This window comes from Canis lupus, chromosome 9 (genome assembly GCF_011100685.1).
Source record: "Canis lupus familiaris isolate Mischka breed German Shepherd chromosome 9, alternate assembly UU_Cfam_GSD_1.0, whole genome shotgun sequence".
In the NCBI taxonomy this organism is placed as follows: domain Eukaryota; kingdom Metazoa; phylum Chordata; class Mammalia; order Carnivora; family Canidae; genus Canis; species Canis lupus.
In genome coordinates this window covers 19,136,616-19,150,321 of record NC_049230.1, presented here as the reverse complement: position 1 = coordinate 19,150,321, position 13,706 = coordinate 19,136,616, and the positions used below count along the sequence as shown (strand labels likewise).

The 13,706-nt window shown below is 56.6% G+C and overlaps 1 protein-coding gene across 6 annotated transcripts in view; it reads right to left on the bottom strand.

The window, feature by feature from the left end:
* The window catches only part of HDAC5 (histone deacetylase 5), a 35,939-nt gene extending 23,819 nt beyond the window's left edge, over nucleotides 1–12,120 (bottom strand). For 4 of the 6 annotated variants that reach the window (XM_038547143.1, XM_038547139.1, XM_038547144.1 and 1 more), the window contains exons 1-2: nucleotides 11,964–12,120; nucleotides 6,426–6,636 (exon numbers count right to left, since the gene is read on the bottom strand). Coding sequence is in view for 3 of the 6 variants with exons in the window: in XM_038547139.1 (XP_038403067.1) it covers nucleotides 6,426–6,447 (22 nt within the window). In the remaining 3 variants the exon portion in view is untranslated. Of the gene's footprint in view, nucleotides 1–1,849; nucleotides 1,973–6,425; nucleotides 6,637–11,543; nucleotides 11,561–11,963 lie in introns of those variants that run through there. The other 2 variants (XM_038547142.1, XM_038547140.1) reach the window with 2 other exon arrangements.
* Nucleotides 12,121–13,706: the final 1,586 nt, after the last annotated feature.

Sequence of the window (13,706 nt, the reverse complement as noted above, 5' to 3'; positions counted from 1 at the left end):
CACAGGCCAGAGGACCCATGTGTCTGGGAGCAGCTCTGGTGCTATTCTTGGCAGGCAAGGGGCCAGAGACCCAAAAGCCAGATTCCATCTCTATGTTCCCCCTCGCCATCGGAGCAGGTAAAGAAACCAGAAGGGTCTGGAGAGGGTGGCAGACAGGGCCACCTGGCCTAACCTCACATCTTCCCTGGAGTCCTCCTAACAGCCAGATGGGAGTTTATTTAACTTCCGCCCTCCCTCAGAGCTGGAAGGTGCCTCCCCACCCCCTCAACCAGAAGGGAGACCCCTGAGCAGCAGCGAAATGGCACCTCCCTCCTACCCATTAGCGGTGTTGCCTCCAGGGGCTGCTCAGCTTCCTTCCAGGGAGCAGGGAAAGAATCTTCCTGGATAGGCCTTGCCCCTAACCATGAAGGGGACCAGCGAGCATCTGCCCACTCTAGGAGCACATGCAGCTCCTCCCTGGCAATGTACCAGGTGCAACGCTGGCAACAGCACATACATCACCTCATTTACTCTGCACGATGACCTCAGGAGATAGGTGCAGGTGGGGAAACTGAGGCAGCAAGATGCAGTCACTCTACATCATACAGTTGCTTAAACGGTAAGGCCGGGATGTCTGAGGCTCTAGTCTGAGTGCTAACCACCACAGCCCACTGCCTCCTACACAAAGGAACACATGAAGCTGTCATAGGGTTCCCATTGATAGGTAAGATGACCCCCAGGACCCTGAGAGAAACAACCATGAGGCTGGAGCCCCTCTAGGAAGACTCAAGCAGCTGTCAGGCTGCAGCCCTTCTCTACCAGCACAAGGCTTGGCACAGCCGCCCATGCTCCTGGGGCCCTGATGGGACCTGGGGCTAGTGCACCACGAGGACTGGTGACGTCTGCCCCCCTGCCCACTGCTGGCTCGTCCCTTCTCAGGTTGTGCCTCCCAATGGTACTGAGATTCCACTTGGCCCCCTGACCTCACTGGAGCCTTTTAATAGCCTGGTTATTCCTGGGTCTGGGTCCCCCCTCCCCCTTCCTGATGTCACAGTTGCTATTTTGGAGCCCCCCTCCTGCCCCCTCCTTGCCCCCAACTCCAGGCATGGAGCCAGGGACACCTGTCCTCTCCCTGGACTGGATGACCTCACCCTCCCGTCAGGAGCCCTGGAGGACCTGGCCAATCAAGGACACAGTAGCCATGGCTCCTGCGGCCCATCTTCTCAGCCAGCTTCCACCAGGCAGGGAGGATAGCAAAGGGGCCTCCTGTCCTGAGGGGGGGGGGGGGGGCACACACAGGGTTGGTGGTAGAAGAGGTTTTTCCAAGGCCCTGGACTAGTTGATCTTATACAATAAGATGTACATTGGGGTGTGGGATGGGAAAAGGACCCGAACAAAGATCTGGAGCTTCAGCTTCTCTCTCAGGGCAGACTCTAGAAAAATGGTGATGGAGCAGTGCTCCCCACAGGGGTTTGGAATTGGGAGACACCTCAGTGTGGGCCTGGGAAACTCATTCACCACCTCCTGCTCCAACCTCATCCTGGCCAACCAGACTCTTCCTAAAGAGGAAGGGAAGAAAAGACCAAGGTCCCCCAGCCACAAGCGGGTGATGGACAGTAAACTCAAGGCAGCCCAAAAACCAAAAAGCCGGGGGCAGCAGCCCCTCCCAACTCAGGACTCCACCCACCCACGCTGGGAGCAACCAGAAGGGCTGGCTAGCCCTGTCCTGGCTCTCTCTGCCTGCCTCAGGCACAGGAGAGTAAGGTAGGGGAGCCCTGTTCTGGAGGAGAGGAAGTCAGCAGTAACAATGACTCAAAAGTAGGGCCCCCAGAACCTGGAGCAGCCAGAAACCAAAAGAAAGAGAACTTACTAAGGGAAGACAGGAGCACTCAGCAGACTGGGCACCCAGAGGTTAGAACTTCCCATAACAGCATGAAGTGGGAACCAAACTGTCAGACAGCCGGACAATCCTCAATGCACTTCCCAGAGTCCCCTAGGGGAATTAGAGACAAGGCCTGGGGTGGGGACCAGTGTCTTCTTTTCCTCTGAGACTCAAGTGATACAACAAGGTCTTCCTCATGTCTAACCTCAATCCTTCATGCTTTCTGGCCCCTCTACTCATGGTTCATTTCTCTTCTCTATCCCAACCTATCCAGCTCTCCCATGAGTTGTCCCACAAACCTTCCAGAGCACCCACCAAGTATAGGGCGCATGAACTCCACTGGGAGCCAGCACCATCTTCTCTGGGTCACAACCGGAACGACCTTGTTCCCTTCCTCAGAGGCTGGCCTCCGGCCCCTGAACCTTCAAGGTCTGGAGGAGGAAAAGAGCCCAAAGCTGGCTCCTTGGGCTCTTCCAGGCTCCCATTTCCAGGGCACAAAAGTTTGGGATTAGGCCCTGACCTAACAGAAGAAAGCAAGTCCTCTCAGTGCACAGGGAAAAAAATCCAAGGGCTGCCTCAGGAGCACCTCGGATGGGGGGGGGGGGGGGGGGTGGTGGTGGTGCCAGCTGCCCCAGGGCCCCAGAAATATCAGGCCTGCCTGCCCTCCAGTTTTCTCCTGCCCTCAGAGGCCCATCATGATGGAGTCTATCAGCACTGCCTGGAAGCTGCCATGTGCCAGGTTCCATGCTAGGTGCTGGCTGAACCCTCTCGTTTGAATCCAAAGTCCCAGAAAAACGTGAACACCTACTTTGGCATCTTTCACATCCCCTCAGGGTTGACCCTGCCTCTGACTGCCCCATCTGAGCCTTCAATCCCTTTTGACTGATGAAGTAGGGAAGAGGAGGGCGGAGCAGATCCCAGTCTACAGAGAGCACAGGTGCACTGGGGGCATCTAAGTGTAGAACGGACACCAGGAGTCCACTTCCCAGACCCTCGCCCCACGCCCACACTGACCCACTTTCTCCTCCTCCGGGCTGGCTGCCTGCCTTCCCCGGGGGCTCAGAGGCAGAGCATGAGCCCGAGGCTGGGAGGCAGGACGCCGAGGTTCCTGGCTCCACCCCACACCCATGCCCCAGTTTCTCTGGTCACCCAGAGGGGGCAGCTGCTTTCCTCCCTCCTTCCTGGGAAAGAGAAATAGAGAAAGTGTGGAGTGTGCTGGGAGGTGCTGGGCAGGCAGGTGTTGTCATGAAGCTTGTCTCCCCTCCCACGCTGGGGATAAGGAACCTGGCTGCCGCCTCCTGTCGCCATCCATACTGGCTCCCACAACAGGCCTCACTTTTGCCCTCCCTTCTGGGCAGCAGCACAGAGGACAGGGCAGAGATCAGAGCAGGCCTAGGTCCTGGGTCCCAGGCCAGCTCCTCCAGCCTGGCCAGGCCGAGCCCAGACAGGGGGCAAGTTCTGTGAGTCCTTCAACCCCACTGAGGGGAGCAGAAATGATCAGCCCCAGAAAAATAAAGAAAGCCTCACTCCTTGAGCCCTCTTTGGCCTAAAGAGAAGCCAGATACCAAAGAGTGGTATCCTCAGGGAAGCAGGCAGCCCCATCAGTGGCCTCTGCCTGTACTCTCAAGGTGGCAAAAGAGGCAAATCAGGTCAAATGCTGGCGTTCAGCCCAGCCCAGACCAAGTCAATCAGCCCCCACTCCCTGGGGAGGAGTGAGCCCCAGAAGTAAACTGTTTGCCCTGCCTGCTGCCCCTCACCCGAGACATTCTCTCTTCCTAACTCATTTGCTAGGAGGGGAGGGCTGGACCATGTTCTATTTTTCTTCTGTTTTCCTGCAGGCTGAGCTCAGGGTTGGGCGTGTTGGGGATACTTAAGGACTTGCCAGATAGGAAAAGCTCCCACCCCGGGAGAAATTGAGGGGGCGAGGAGACAGCACTGTTCTGTGCCCTGAGGAAAGAGGAATGAGTCTTGGGGACTCAAGAGAAGGTGAGAGGTACTCAGGGGCCAGGGCACCCAGGTGCTGGGGACTACTCCTCATCACTCTCACTCCTCTCCCCAGTTCCAGGGCTGCACGCTCTTCCTGGGGCTCCCTTCAGAGTATCCACAGCAAAGTGAACACCCACTTGCCCAGCTACAGTTTCATTTTACTCCTATGGAGTCCAAAGGCACATGGTCCCTGGGCTTGTGCCAGACTCCAAGCACCAGCAGCCCCAGCCCAGATGCTACTCTCAGCTCTGGGAATAGCAGGTGCTGGGCCCCTCAAAAAAGGAGAGCTGTGCGGAAGCTACCCATCTCCTTGGCCCAGAGCAGCTCTTTCTCCACAAGAAGAGGCTGCCCCGGAGCCCCAGGAAAACTAGATGGGAAGAGTCTCCCGGGGGTGCCCTCGAGAAATGATAGCAACTCTGAGGCCTCTCCATGGTCCTAAAATGCAGTTCCCAGTATTTGGCCCCCTCCTCCTCTCCCTCCTCTCCAAACGTGAGAAGACAGCATCTCCCCCTGCTGGGGGGAGCTGGAAAGCCAGCCAGGAAGTGAGACAGCCCTCTAAGCCCCACTCCCACGGGCCCCTCCGGGCCTGGCTCCTGGCTCCCTGGCTCCATAGCCCTTCCCAGACTGCCAGCCTCCTGCGCTGGGGGACACCTCCATCTACCACCACACTCCTTCCAGCCCTGGCTGAAGTGGCTACAAGACAAACTTGGACCACTGGCATCTGGAAAGGCAACTTCGTGACCTCCTCCAGCCAACGTTGATCATTTGAGCCTTTCACTGTAAGGGAATAAAAGCCCAAAGCTGGGAAATGTCCTTCCCAAGCCATCATCAGATGCCTCTGGGCAGTTTCTGTTCCCTTGGCCAACAGTTTGACAACCTAGGCTCGGTGTGACCGTATATGGCCCCTAGATAAGTCAGCATAGTAGCTCAGAAGAAAGGAGAGGTTGGCACATGACCCTGCTGCAGGAGGGTCCAGCTGAGGTGGCCAGGGACTGGGGAGAAGCCCCCTCAGGTGGTTCTCTCCCTTCCCTTGGCCAGCCTAGCCTCAGAGGAGGAAGCAGGAAGTTGGAGCTTGACAGTCACCCCCCACCCCAGCACCAGAGTCCCATTGACCTCTCTCCATGCCTCACTCCTGCCACAGCCCCTACAGGTTGAATGAAGGCAGGGACAGAGGGAGGAGGCTCTGAAGGGGAAGTACAAACCCTGCAGGAGGGGACTCACCAGGCAAAGCTGACCTGGTGAGCCTCAAGAGTCCGGCCCTCACCAACTGGCACTCTACTCTGCTTGCAGCCCGTGACCTGAGTCTATCGTGCCGGAAAGAGAAAGAGGGGCAAGCACAATGTTGACCAAATCAAATGGAGCAAAGACGAATAATCCCACCAGCTTCCAGCTCCCCTGGGTCTACTAGAAGCCCCAGGACCTGAGTCAGGACCTTTGCCATAGAGCACTAGCATTGGGTCCTCAAGAGAAACCATCAGGTCCACCAAACTGATAATAAGCAACAAGATGGGAGGTGGCCAGGATCCCTCCCATCCCAAAGATGCTGCATTCCATCCAGTAAATGGGTTTTCATCTCTAGTTCCTAATTCCCCTAACCCTAAAAGAAAGGAAAATATCCCTCTACTCCTACAGAAAAATATGTGGGGGTTAGGCTGGGCTGTGGGGGTTAAAGCCAAACAAGATAGACTCTGACCCTCTAAGACTGTACAGAAGAAGACAGCCAGGGACAGAAGGCAGTTATTACTCTGACCACACTGACCCATGACCCTCCTGGGAAACTCCTGAGGGTCTGGCTCCGGCCACTGGGACACATCCTCACGGGCATCCACCCAGACCCACCCATACATAAAGCTGCCTGGAGTCCCACCCAGAGACTATTTCTGGCAGCACTAGGCAGCCTCCTAGGAGCAGAGGGGAATAGGACATCGCAGAGTCAAAGACCCCAAATTAGGAATCCACCACATCCAGGGCCCAAAAAGAGAAGGGGGAGTCTACCCAGGCTCAAAGAAGAGAGCCAAGACTCCTCTACCAACATGTCACCGCACCCATCCCACTACCACATGTTCCCAACAAAGCCTGAGGCTAAAGGCCCTGCAAACCTCCCCTACGAAAAGAGCATGGAAGGCAGAGAAACTCTCCACCAGGAAGAGAAGCAACCACCACAAAAAGGAAGCTGCATTCAGCTATTGCAGGAAACCTTCCAACATCATCCCCAGCCGGCCCAGAGACATTCGGGGACACATATTCCCTCTCAGGCCTGGCTGTCTTGGCAAATGGGGCTGGGCAGAACTGGAACTGCAGGCCCTCCGAGTTGAGAGGGCCAGCGTGTGGACAGAGTTGGACCCATGTCCTCCCAGGCCCAGGCTGGCCTGGCAGCACATCAATCTCCAGTTCTGCCCCATAGTCGGTAACTTCAGGTTTGCCTTGGTCCTTTTCTCGATGCTTCTCTGTTCCTGACCCCTTGTTCCCTTATGGCTCAGACCCCCCAAAGGTCAGCTGGCCTGGGCTAGAAACTCATACAGCCCACTCTAGCCAAAACCACCCCAGGGTGCCCTTTCTCTGGCCTCCCAGCTCTTACCCGACTCGGTGGGAGAGTTCATGCCGGCTCTGGGCCCACAGGAAGCTGGCGTTGGGGGCTGGGATGGGAGGGGGTGGAGCTGCGGTGATGTCAAGAGGGACAGACGATAACAGACAGACGGACGGGACAGGAGCCCGGGGCTGCTGTGCCTCTAATGCCCATCAGAGGCCATCCTTCGGGGCGAGGCAGTCAGGCACTCAGAACGGCATCCCTAGGGAGAGATGGAGCAGGGTTAGAGGCCCCCAGCTCAGGAACCCGGAGAGTTGAAGGAGACCTCAGGGCTGGTCAGTTGACACCTGGGGAAGAGGAGGACACTTGTCTGTGGGGGGGTGGGGAGGCCACAGAGGAAAACAGCAGCGCTGGCCAGACCCTGGCTGCTTCTCTAACGGGTGAGGCTGCCAGCACTCAAGGAAAGGGAAATGGCTACACTAGCCACACCCAAACTCCCTTTACAGGTGACAGTGTCCACTGCCAGGTGGGGGGAGACCTTACAGACTCGCTTGGGTGCCTGATGTGGGACTGGGTGTACATGAAAGGAGAAAAGCACAGGAGATTTGAACTCTGTCTGTGGTAGTGGGGAGATGCAGGGCTGGAGTCCGTGGCAAAAGTTAAGGGAGAAACTAGTATCCCAGCCCCAGCTGGCTGAGCCGGGACTCTTCTGCACCATGTTACTTTCTTCATACTCCCTAAGCCCTGTGCCACCCAACCCTGGAATTGTGACATACTTCTATCTTAGTATCCCCTGTTCAACAGTAGGTCCAGGAAAGACGATAAGAGCCTCTCTTCTACTGATAACCCATGCTGTTTTCCAGGAATTTGGAAAGGCAGTGACATGCACACACACACCCCCCCCCATCTAGCACTCCCCAGACGAGGGTTCAGGGCCCAAGTCCAGGGCTTTATGTGTGTTGTACAAGTTGTGCCCTACGTAAGGAGGTCTGAAAACCAGCCTGTGCTCTGCCTGCCAAGCCGCTGGTCATCCAGGCTGAGACCACCCAGAATAAAAGGACACCTTTTCCCGGTTTGTACAAAGGCCCCAAAGACTCCAACAGTAGGTTTGCCCAGACCAACACAATAATGGAGGACATCCCAGTATTCCAGGACTGTAAGTTTGCCAACCTGTCCCCACCCCTTCAGCGCCTTGCCTCCCTCCAGCCCCATGGTTAGTCTTCAAGCCTCAGACACTACGCAGGCACCCACCTGGGCCCATCCCTACACGGCCCATGATCTACCCCAGACATGACCTCATTCATTCTCTTTCAAATGAAGGCAGGCCCTCCAATACCCAGTGAAAGCAAGGGAGCAGGAGTGAGCCAGGAGGCTGAAAGAAGCTAGATGTGTAAGCCCTAACCCTGCTCCCTCAGCCAGGAAAGGGCAGTCAGCTCTACCCCATGGACAGCCCCACCTCCTGGCAGGATTAATTCTCAGTAAGCCTTGCATTCTCATCAAGGATTCCCAGGAGTGTTGTCCATTTGGAACCAGTAGCCAGGGATTCAGGCATAGCAGGGACACAGGAACACGAATACACAAACACACATATACATACACATACACACACACACACACACACACACACAAGACCCCGAGTCTTCCTAGGCCTGCTGCCCCCTGCTTTCACCCACAGGTCTGGACTCTGTAGCTGGAGGAAGGTGTACTCAGATGGGGAGTTAGAAGGAGGCAGAGTCAAGGGGCTGAACTGCTCCTGGCAGGCACAGGTGTGGGGCAAGGACAAAAGAAGCTACGCAGAGCTCAGGCCAAGCTCAGGAATGTGGCAGGTGGGGCAGCTGGTGCCCTGGCAGGGCCCGCGTGGGCAGGCAGCTCAGCCCGTGCCCACCCCAGGGCTGGCGCCCAGTCCTGCTCACACCCTTTCCCGTGGGCTGGGGAACACAGGTTCAGAAATTCCCACGATTCCCAGCAGCCAGAGTGGCCCAGCCCATCTCCTTAGTGAAAGGTGGCTCCACAGCAGGGCACTCAGAAGGGGCAGAGCTTCAGTGGTACAAAAAACATTAAAATCAACTTGGAGCCCCCATCATCTTCACTCACTGGAGAGAAGAGGAAGGGAGGGGCCCCTAGAACTCCATTTGGCTCAGGACTCAATTAGGCCACACTCCTCCCCAGCTTGCCGGGTGCACCAAGACCCCAGGGGCCCCTGTCCACCTGCAGAGGGTGTCTGCCAACACCTCTATCAAGCCTCCTGAGTGAACAGGGGCCTCCCTGGGAAACAAAGCAGAGTTCATTGCCTGATCAGGACTGACATGGATTATTTTCTGGGGTGAGGTGTCAAGGGGAAAAAGGACAGGGGGATGGTTAAAAGCTGGTTATTTGGTCCATCCTCTGTTGCAAAAATTCCACCGTTGCCTATAGCGATAGGAGGGTCTCAGTGGGCAGTCAGGGGCCAAGAGCAGTGTCAAATCTCCAGGATGGCAGGGCACGGAATGAGGGAGACCAGGTGTCCCTCTCCCCCCAAGCTCATGGCCAGACCAGGGGAGATAAGGCAACTCCCACCCTGCCCATTCATGAGAAATAAAACTCTGGCATAGAGTGGGAGAAAGGCCGACAAGGAGGGAGACATGGAGCAACGTGATGCCCCCAAAGCCACAAGTTCACAGTACTACCCTGCAGCTTATCTGTCCCTCAAAAAACTCCCTTGGAATTCCTGGGGAGTCAGGTGTCCCTTTGAGGGCCTCTCAGGAACCTGGACTCCAGTACCACCAGGTAGCCTTCTCCCCAGTCCTGAGCACTGTGGTCTGGGGTACCCTCCCCAGGTCCCAGATGGTCAGGCAAGAGGTCTGAACCAAACCCTGTGAACCTGACATTGCCTGGAATCTGAGATCTGTTGCAAAGATCTCATCAGAAAGCTGCAAACCCATGCGTCCCGTCCCAAGGCTCAAAAGACTTCTCATCTTGCCCCCTCCCGACGGTGACCATGGCAGATCACAGTTCCCCGACGCCCAAGAGCTTTTACCACCTTGTGCCTCCCCCAGGCTGGGGCGCCAGAAGCCTGGGGTTACCAGAGCCAGGAAGGGTAGCCGACTTGGGATGTCCAGGCCCCAAACTAAGGGGAGGGGGAGAGAACAGGAAAGGAAAAAAGGCACCAGGCTGACAAATTCATTTTTGCAATCGGCCCATTTCTGTTTGTCTGCTCAGACGCAGCTCCAGGCATCTGCACAAGCCAGATGGAGGAGGCTGCTATTTCTAGAAAAAAAAAGGGGGGGGGGATGAGAGGGGAGGGAGGGAGGAGGTGGAGGCAGAGGGCAGAAGACCAGGGTCTGTCTGCCCTAAAACCTCAGGCAGACCCATACCCCCTCTCCAGCACTACCAGACAGGGTCCCCATTCAAAAAAGGACTGGGGGGGGGGGGTGCCTGGGGTGAGGTGGGGTAGGGGAGAAGAAAGGCAGAGAAAGTTTAATTAGCCCAAGTCGACTACAATAGGCCCCCTCATGGGCCGCATCAGGTTTTCATTCATGAGCAAGCGACAGTGCTCCAAAAATGCCAAGAACCGCCCCCCCCAGCAGTCTCTCCCCCACCCCCCCCAACAGGAGCGCGTCCTCTAGCAGGCTGGCTGAGCCCGATGCTGTGTTCCAGACATCCCTCCTCAAAGGGATGTGAGTAGGAAGAATTCATTATTAAAGAGCAGCTGGTACTTCGGCACCGACTGCACACTCCCCCCGCTCCGAGAGCCGATCCCCCTCCCCCTTTATGCAGAAACACAAACTACACCCCCCCCCATCCCCAGGCCCCATTTCTAAACACACAGCTAGGATGCCACCCCTAGGGAAGGGAAAGCAAACCTTTGTCTCTCCAGCTACTTGAAGTGGGTGGGGCATGTGATACTGCTGCCCCGCACCCCCATTACTCAGTCGGGCTACTCTGGCTACTTGGGGAGGCTAGACCAGGAGGCTAGACAGGGGAGGAAGGGAAGGCTGGCACGCAGCTAACATGGCCTCCATCCTTGCCCTCAAGTAACTTGCACCCCGTGTCTGTATCTCAGGCCCCTGGTCTCCAGACAGGACAGAGTGGGGATACTGGGGGCCCACCCCTCTAACTCGGAAAGACCCCTACCAGATTTAACAGCAAGAGGAGACAGAGCAAAGAGAGGATTCAAAAGAGGCAGGGGGCAAACTAAGATCTCCCAAGCTTTGTGTTTAGGAGGGAGAGGGAAGGAGACTGGAATGAAGAAGCAGGCGGCCCCCAACATGGCTCACCCACCATCCACAGCCCAGCCCAGCCCAGCGCAGCAGCTCAACTTATCCCCCTTCATCTCAGGGACCCTGGTGCCTGGAACTCAGACTGAGGACCCTCTCTGCCTTCGTCCTCTGAACCTGAAGGGGCCCAGGGCGAGACCCAGTCCCCGGCACCGGTCCTGCAGAGCAGTCTGGGTCAGGAGCCCCTCTGGCCAAGACCCCTGGATCTCCCAACCTCTGTCTCCTTTTGTTCCTCCGACCTGGCACCATCCTCCCCTCCCAGGTAAACCCAAGCATCGCCATCATCACCCCCAATCACCAAAACTAATCCCAGGTCCCAGAAGCACAGTGGTCACCATCAGAGTGGTGGGTCTCTTGAGCACCCCCTCAAAAGTAACTGCAGCTGCTACCCTTCCTCTCTGGGGACACACCTAGTTTCAGAAGGCCAACAGTGGGGGGATCAGGTGGTCACCTCTTCCCCCGAATGGGGCACCCCCACTTTCCTCTCTTCTCCCCCCTCCCCAACAACCAGCCTCCCCAATTAATTACTTATCACTCAGACAGCTCCTCATCTCCTCCCCCACCCCCCGGGGCCCCAGAGGAGGGTGGGGTAGGGAAGCAGCCTCCCTCAAGTTAAAAGGCACAAGCAGTGTCCCTGCCTTTATGAGATACAGACCCAGGATTAAAAATGGGGGGCATCCACCCCAGACAGGAAGGAGGGGAGCCTTCATCTCTCCTTGGCTCCAGGGTGTCAGACAGAGAAGAGGGTGGGAACGCAGTAACGCCTCACCGGCGAGGGGGTGAGAATAAATGGGGGAGAGAAGTAAGGTGGGCCCGGAGGCCCCCTCCTCACGCACGTAAGTCAAGGACACAAAATCGAGGATGCGTTCCTAGGTTTGGGTGGAAGCGCTGTGGGGTGGGCAGCGCCCCTCACCTCAGAGGACCAAGAAAGGAGTTGTCCAGCGAAGAGGGGTCTGCATAGAATCCGGGTGCAGGGCTCGAATCGCTCTGCAACGCAACAAGCGCCGCCAGGGAAGGGACACAGCGGGCAGCCTCCGCCGGTCCCCGGGCCGTTTGCGGGTGCGGGTCGCGGGCAGGCGGGCCCCTCCCTCACCTGCAGGGAACGCGCCCCTGCACGGGAGGGGCGTGCGCCATCACCCCGAGGCCCGGCTCCCCGGCTGGCGCGGCTCCCGGGGGGCGCCGGCGGGCACCGGGCGCCGGGAGGAAGGAAGGGGGGCGCGGAGCGCGGCGCGCGCGGGGAGCCCGCGGGCAGCGACGGCAGGAGGAGGGGGGCGCCGCCTGGCGTCGCGGGGTCCCGGGGGAGAGGGGGTCTGGGGTGGTGCGGCGCGCTCACCCCCTGCGGCTCGAGCTCCGGCTTCGCGGGCGGCGGCGGCAGCAGCGGCGGCGGCAGCAGCGGCAGCGCCTCCTCGACGGCTCCTCCATCTTTGCGGCGGCTCCTCCGGCTCCGCTCGCCGCCGCCACCAACAACAACATTTGGAGACGTCACTCCCGTCACGTGACCCGACCCAGAGCTAAAAATAGACCCAGACCCCCCCTCCCCTCCAGCTTCAGCCACCACCAACTCCTCCCCTCCCTCTCGGCCCTCCCCGCCGGGCGGGGCCAGCGGCGCCACCGTGACAGCTTCTTAAAGGGCCGGCACCCAGCAAAGGGTTGGGCCGGGGAGGGGGTGGCAGGCGAGGGATCAGGGCCCGGCCAGTGGCGGTGGAAGGAGCGTCCCGGGGGACCCGGTCTGGCTGCTGCGCCCCGGCCTTTGGGACGCTCCACTTTCCTCCCTGCGCTTCCTCGACTTCCTATTCAAACCGTGGATGGTGCAATCGTTGCCTGCTTAAGCTTCTCCCTAACACGTCCTCCTGCGGTGGGGGAGGGCAACTGGGGATGGACTCCTAAGGCCTGGGAGGGCCGCGGAGGCCCCATCTAGGGGGCTAGGCTGGGGGCGGATGACTGGGACGAGGTCCCGAACCCACCAGAAGCGACCGCACACGTTGCATCCTTGCCAGGGAAAGAAAGGACTGGGATAGGCCAGAGAGCATGGCTGTAACAGTTCAAGGCCTTCCAAAGGAAGACTTCCGGTTCCTGACTTTGATGCCATCCTCCTCTACAACTCCCCTTAGGACCCAGTATGAAGCTATGTGATTGAACCTAGACAGTTTGTCAAAGACCCAGTCGTTTCACTAACAAAAATTTATTCTAAGGAAATAAGCATTGTGTTCAAAAATAAGTGTAGACGGAAAGAGATTGTTTATATTGATGTGAAAAGTTGGAAGCAAACTAAATAGTCATCAGTAGGGAACTGGCAAATAAACGAGTGTACATTCACTTAGCAGAATACCATCCAGACATTAAAAATTATGTATGACTATTTTGACCTGAAAGATGCTCATGGTTCGTTTTCTTGACAATCGAGAATCAGGTATTACAGAATTGTTCCATTATTATAAACAACTACAAACTAGATCCATGTGTCTGAATGCATATGTATATTAAAAAGCCTAAAAAGATGTACACCAAAATATTTACCTTTTGCTTTCTTCATCTTTTTCTGCATATCTGAAATTTTGCAACAATCATGTATTACTTAATCAGAAAAAGTAAATGACATAAATAAATGTTTCCGTAATGAATGATAAAGGTCCTTTTTACAAAGTATCTCATGAATCAGTCCACTCTGGCCAATCCCTATCCCCACCACATGGTCTAAACCAAATCATCCCTTGCCTGAGATACTAGCTGCCTTGGTGACAGGTCCACTCCTGCCTCCATCCCAACATCCTTCCAAAGCCAGAGTGACCCTTTTGGAACACAAATCTAATAGGCGGAGGGCTTAAAGCCTTTCCAATTTTGTCACCGAGATCTGTATCTGGACCAGAAAAGTGGTTTCCCAACTTTAGGGTACTCACAAATTACCTTTTTCAGCAGAGATGGGGCCCACAAATATTCATTTTTAATAAGTACCCCAGGGAATTTTGCTGCAGCCAATCCTTCCTTCATACTTGGAAAAAAGCAAACAAAAAATGTAGAAGCTTCTGTGTGATCTGGTCCCTGCCCACCTCACCTCTCTTCCTTTAGCTGGCTTTCT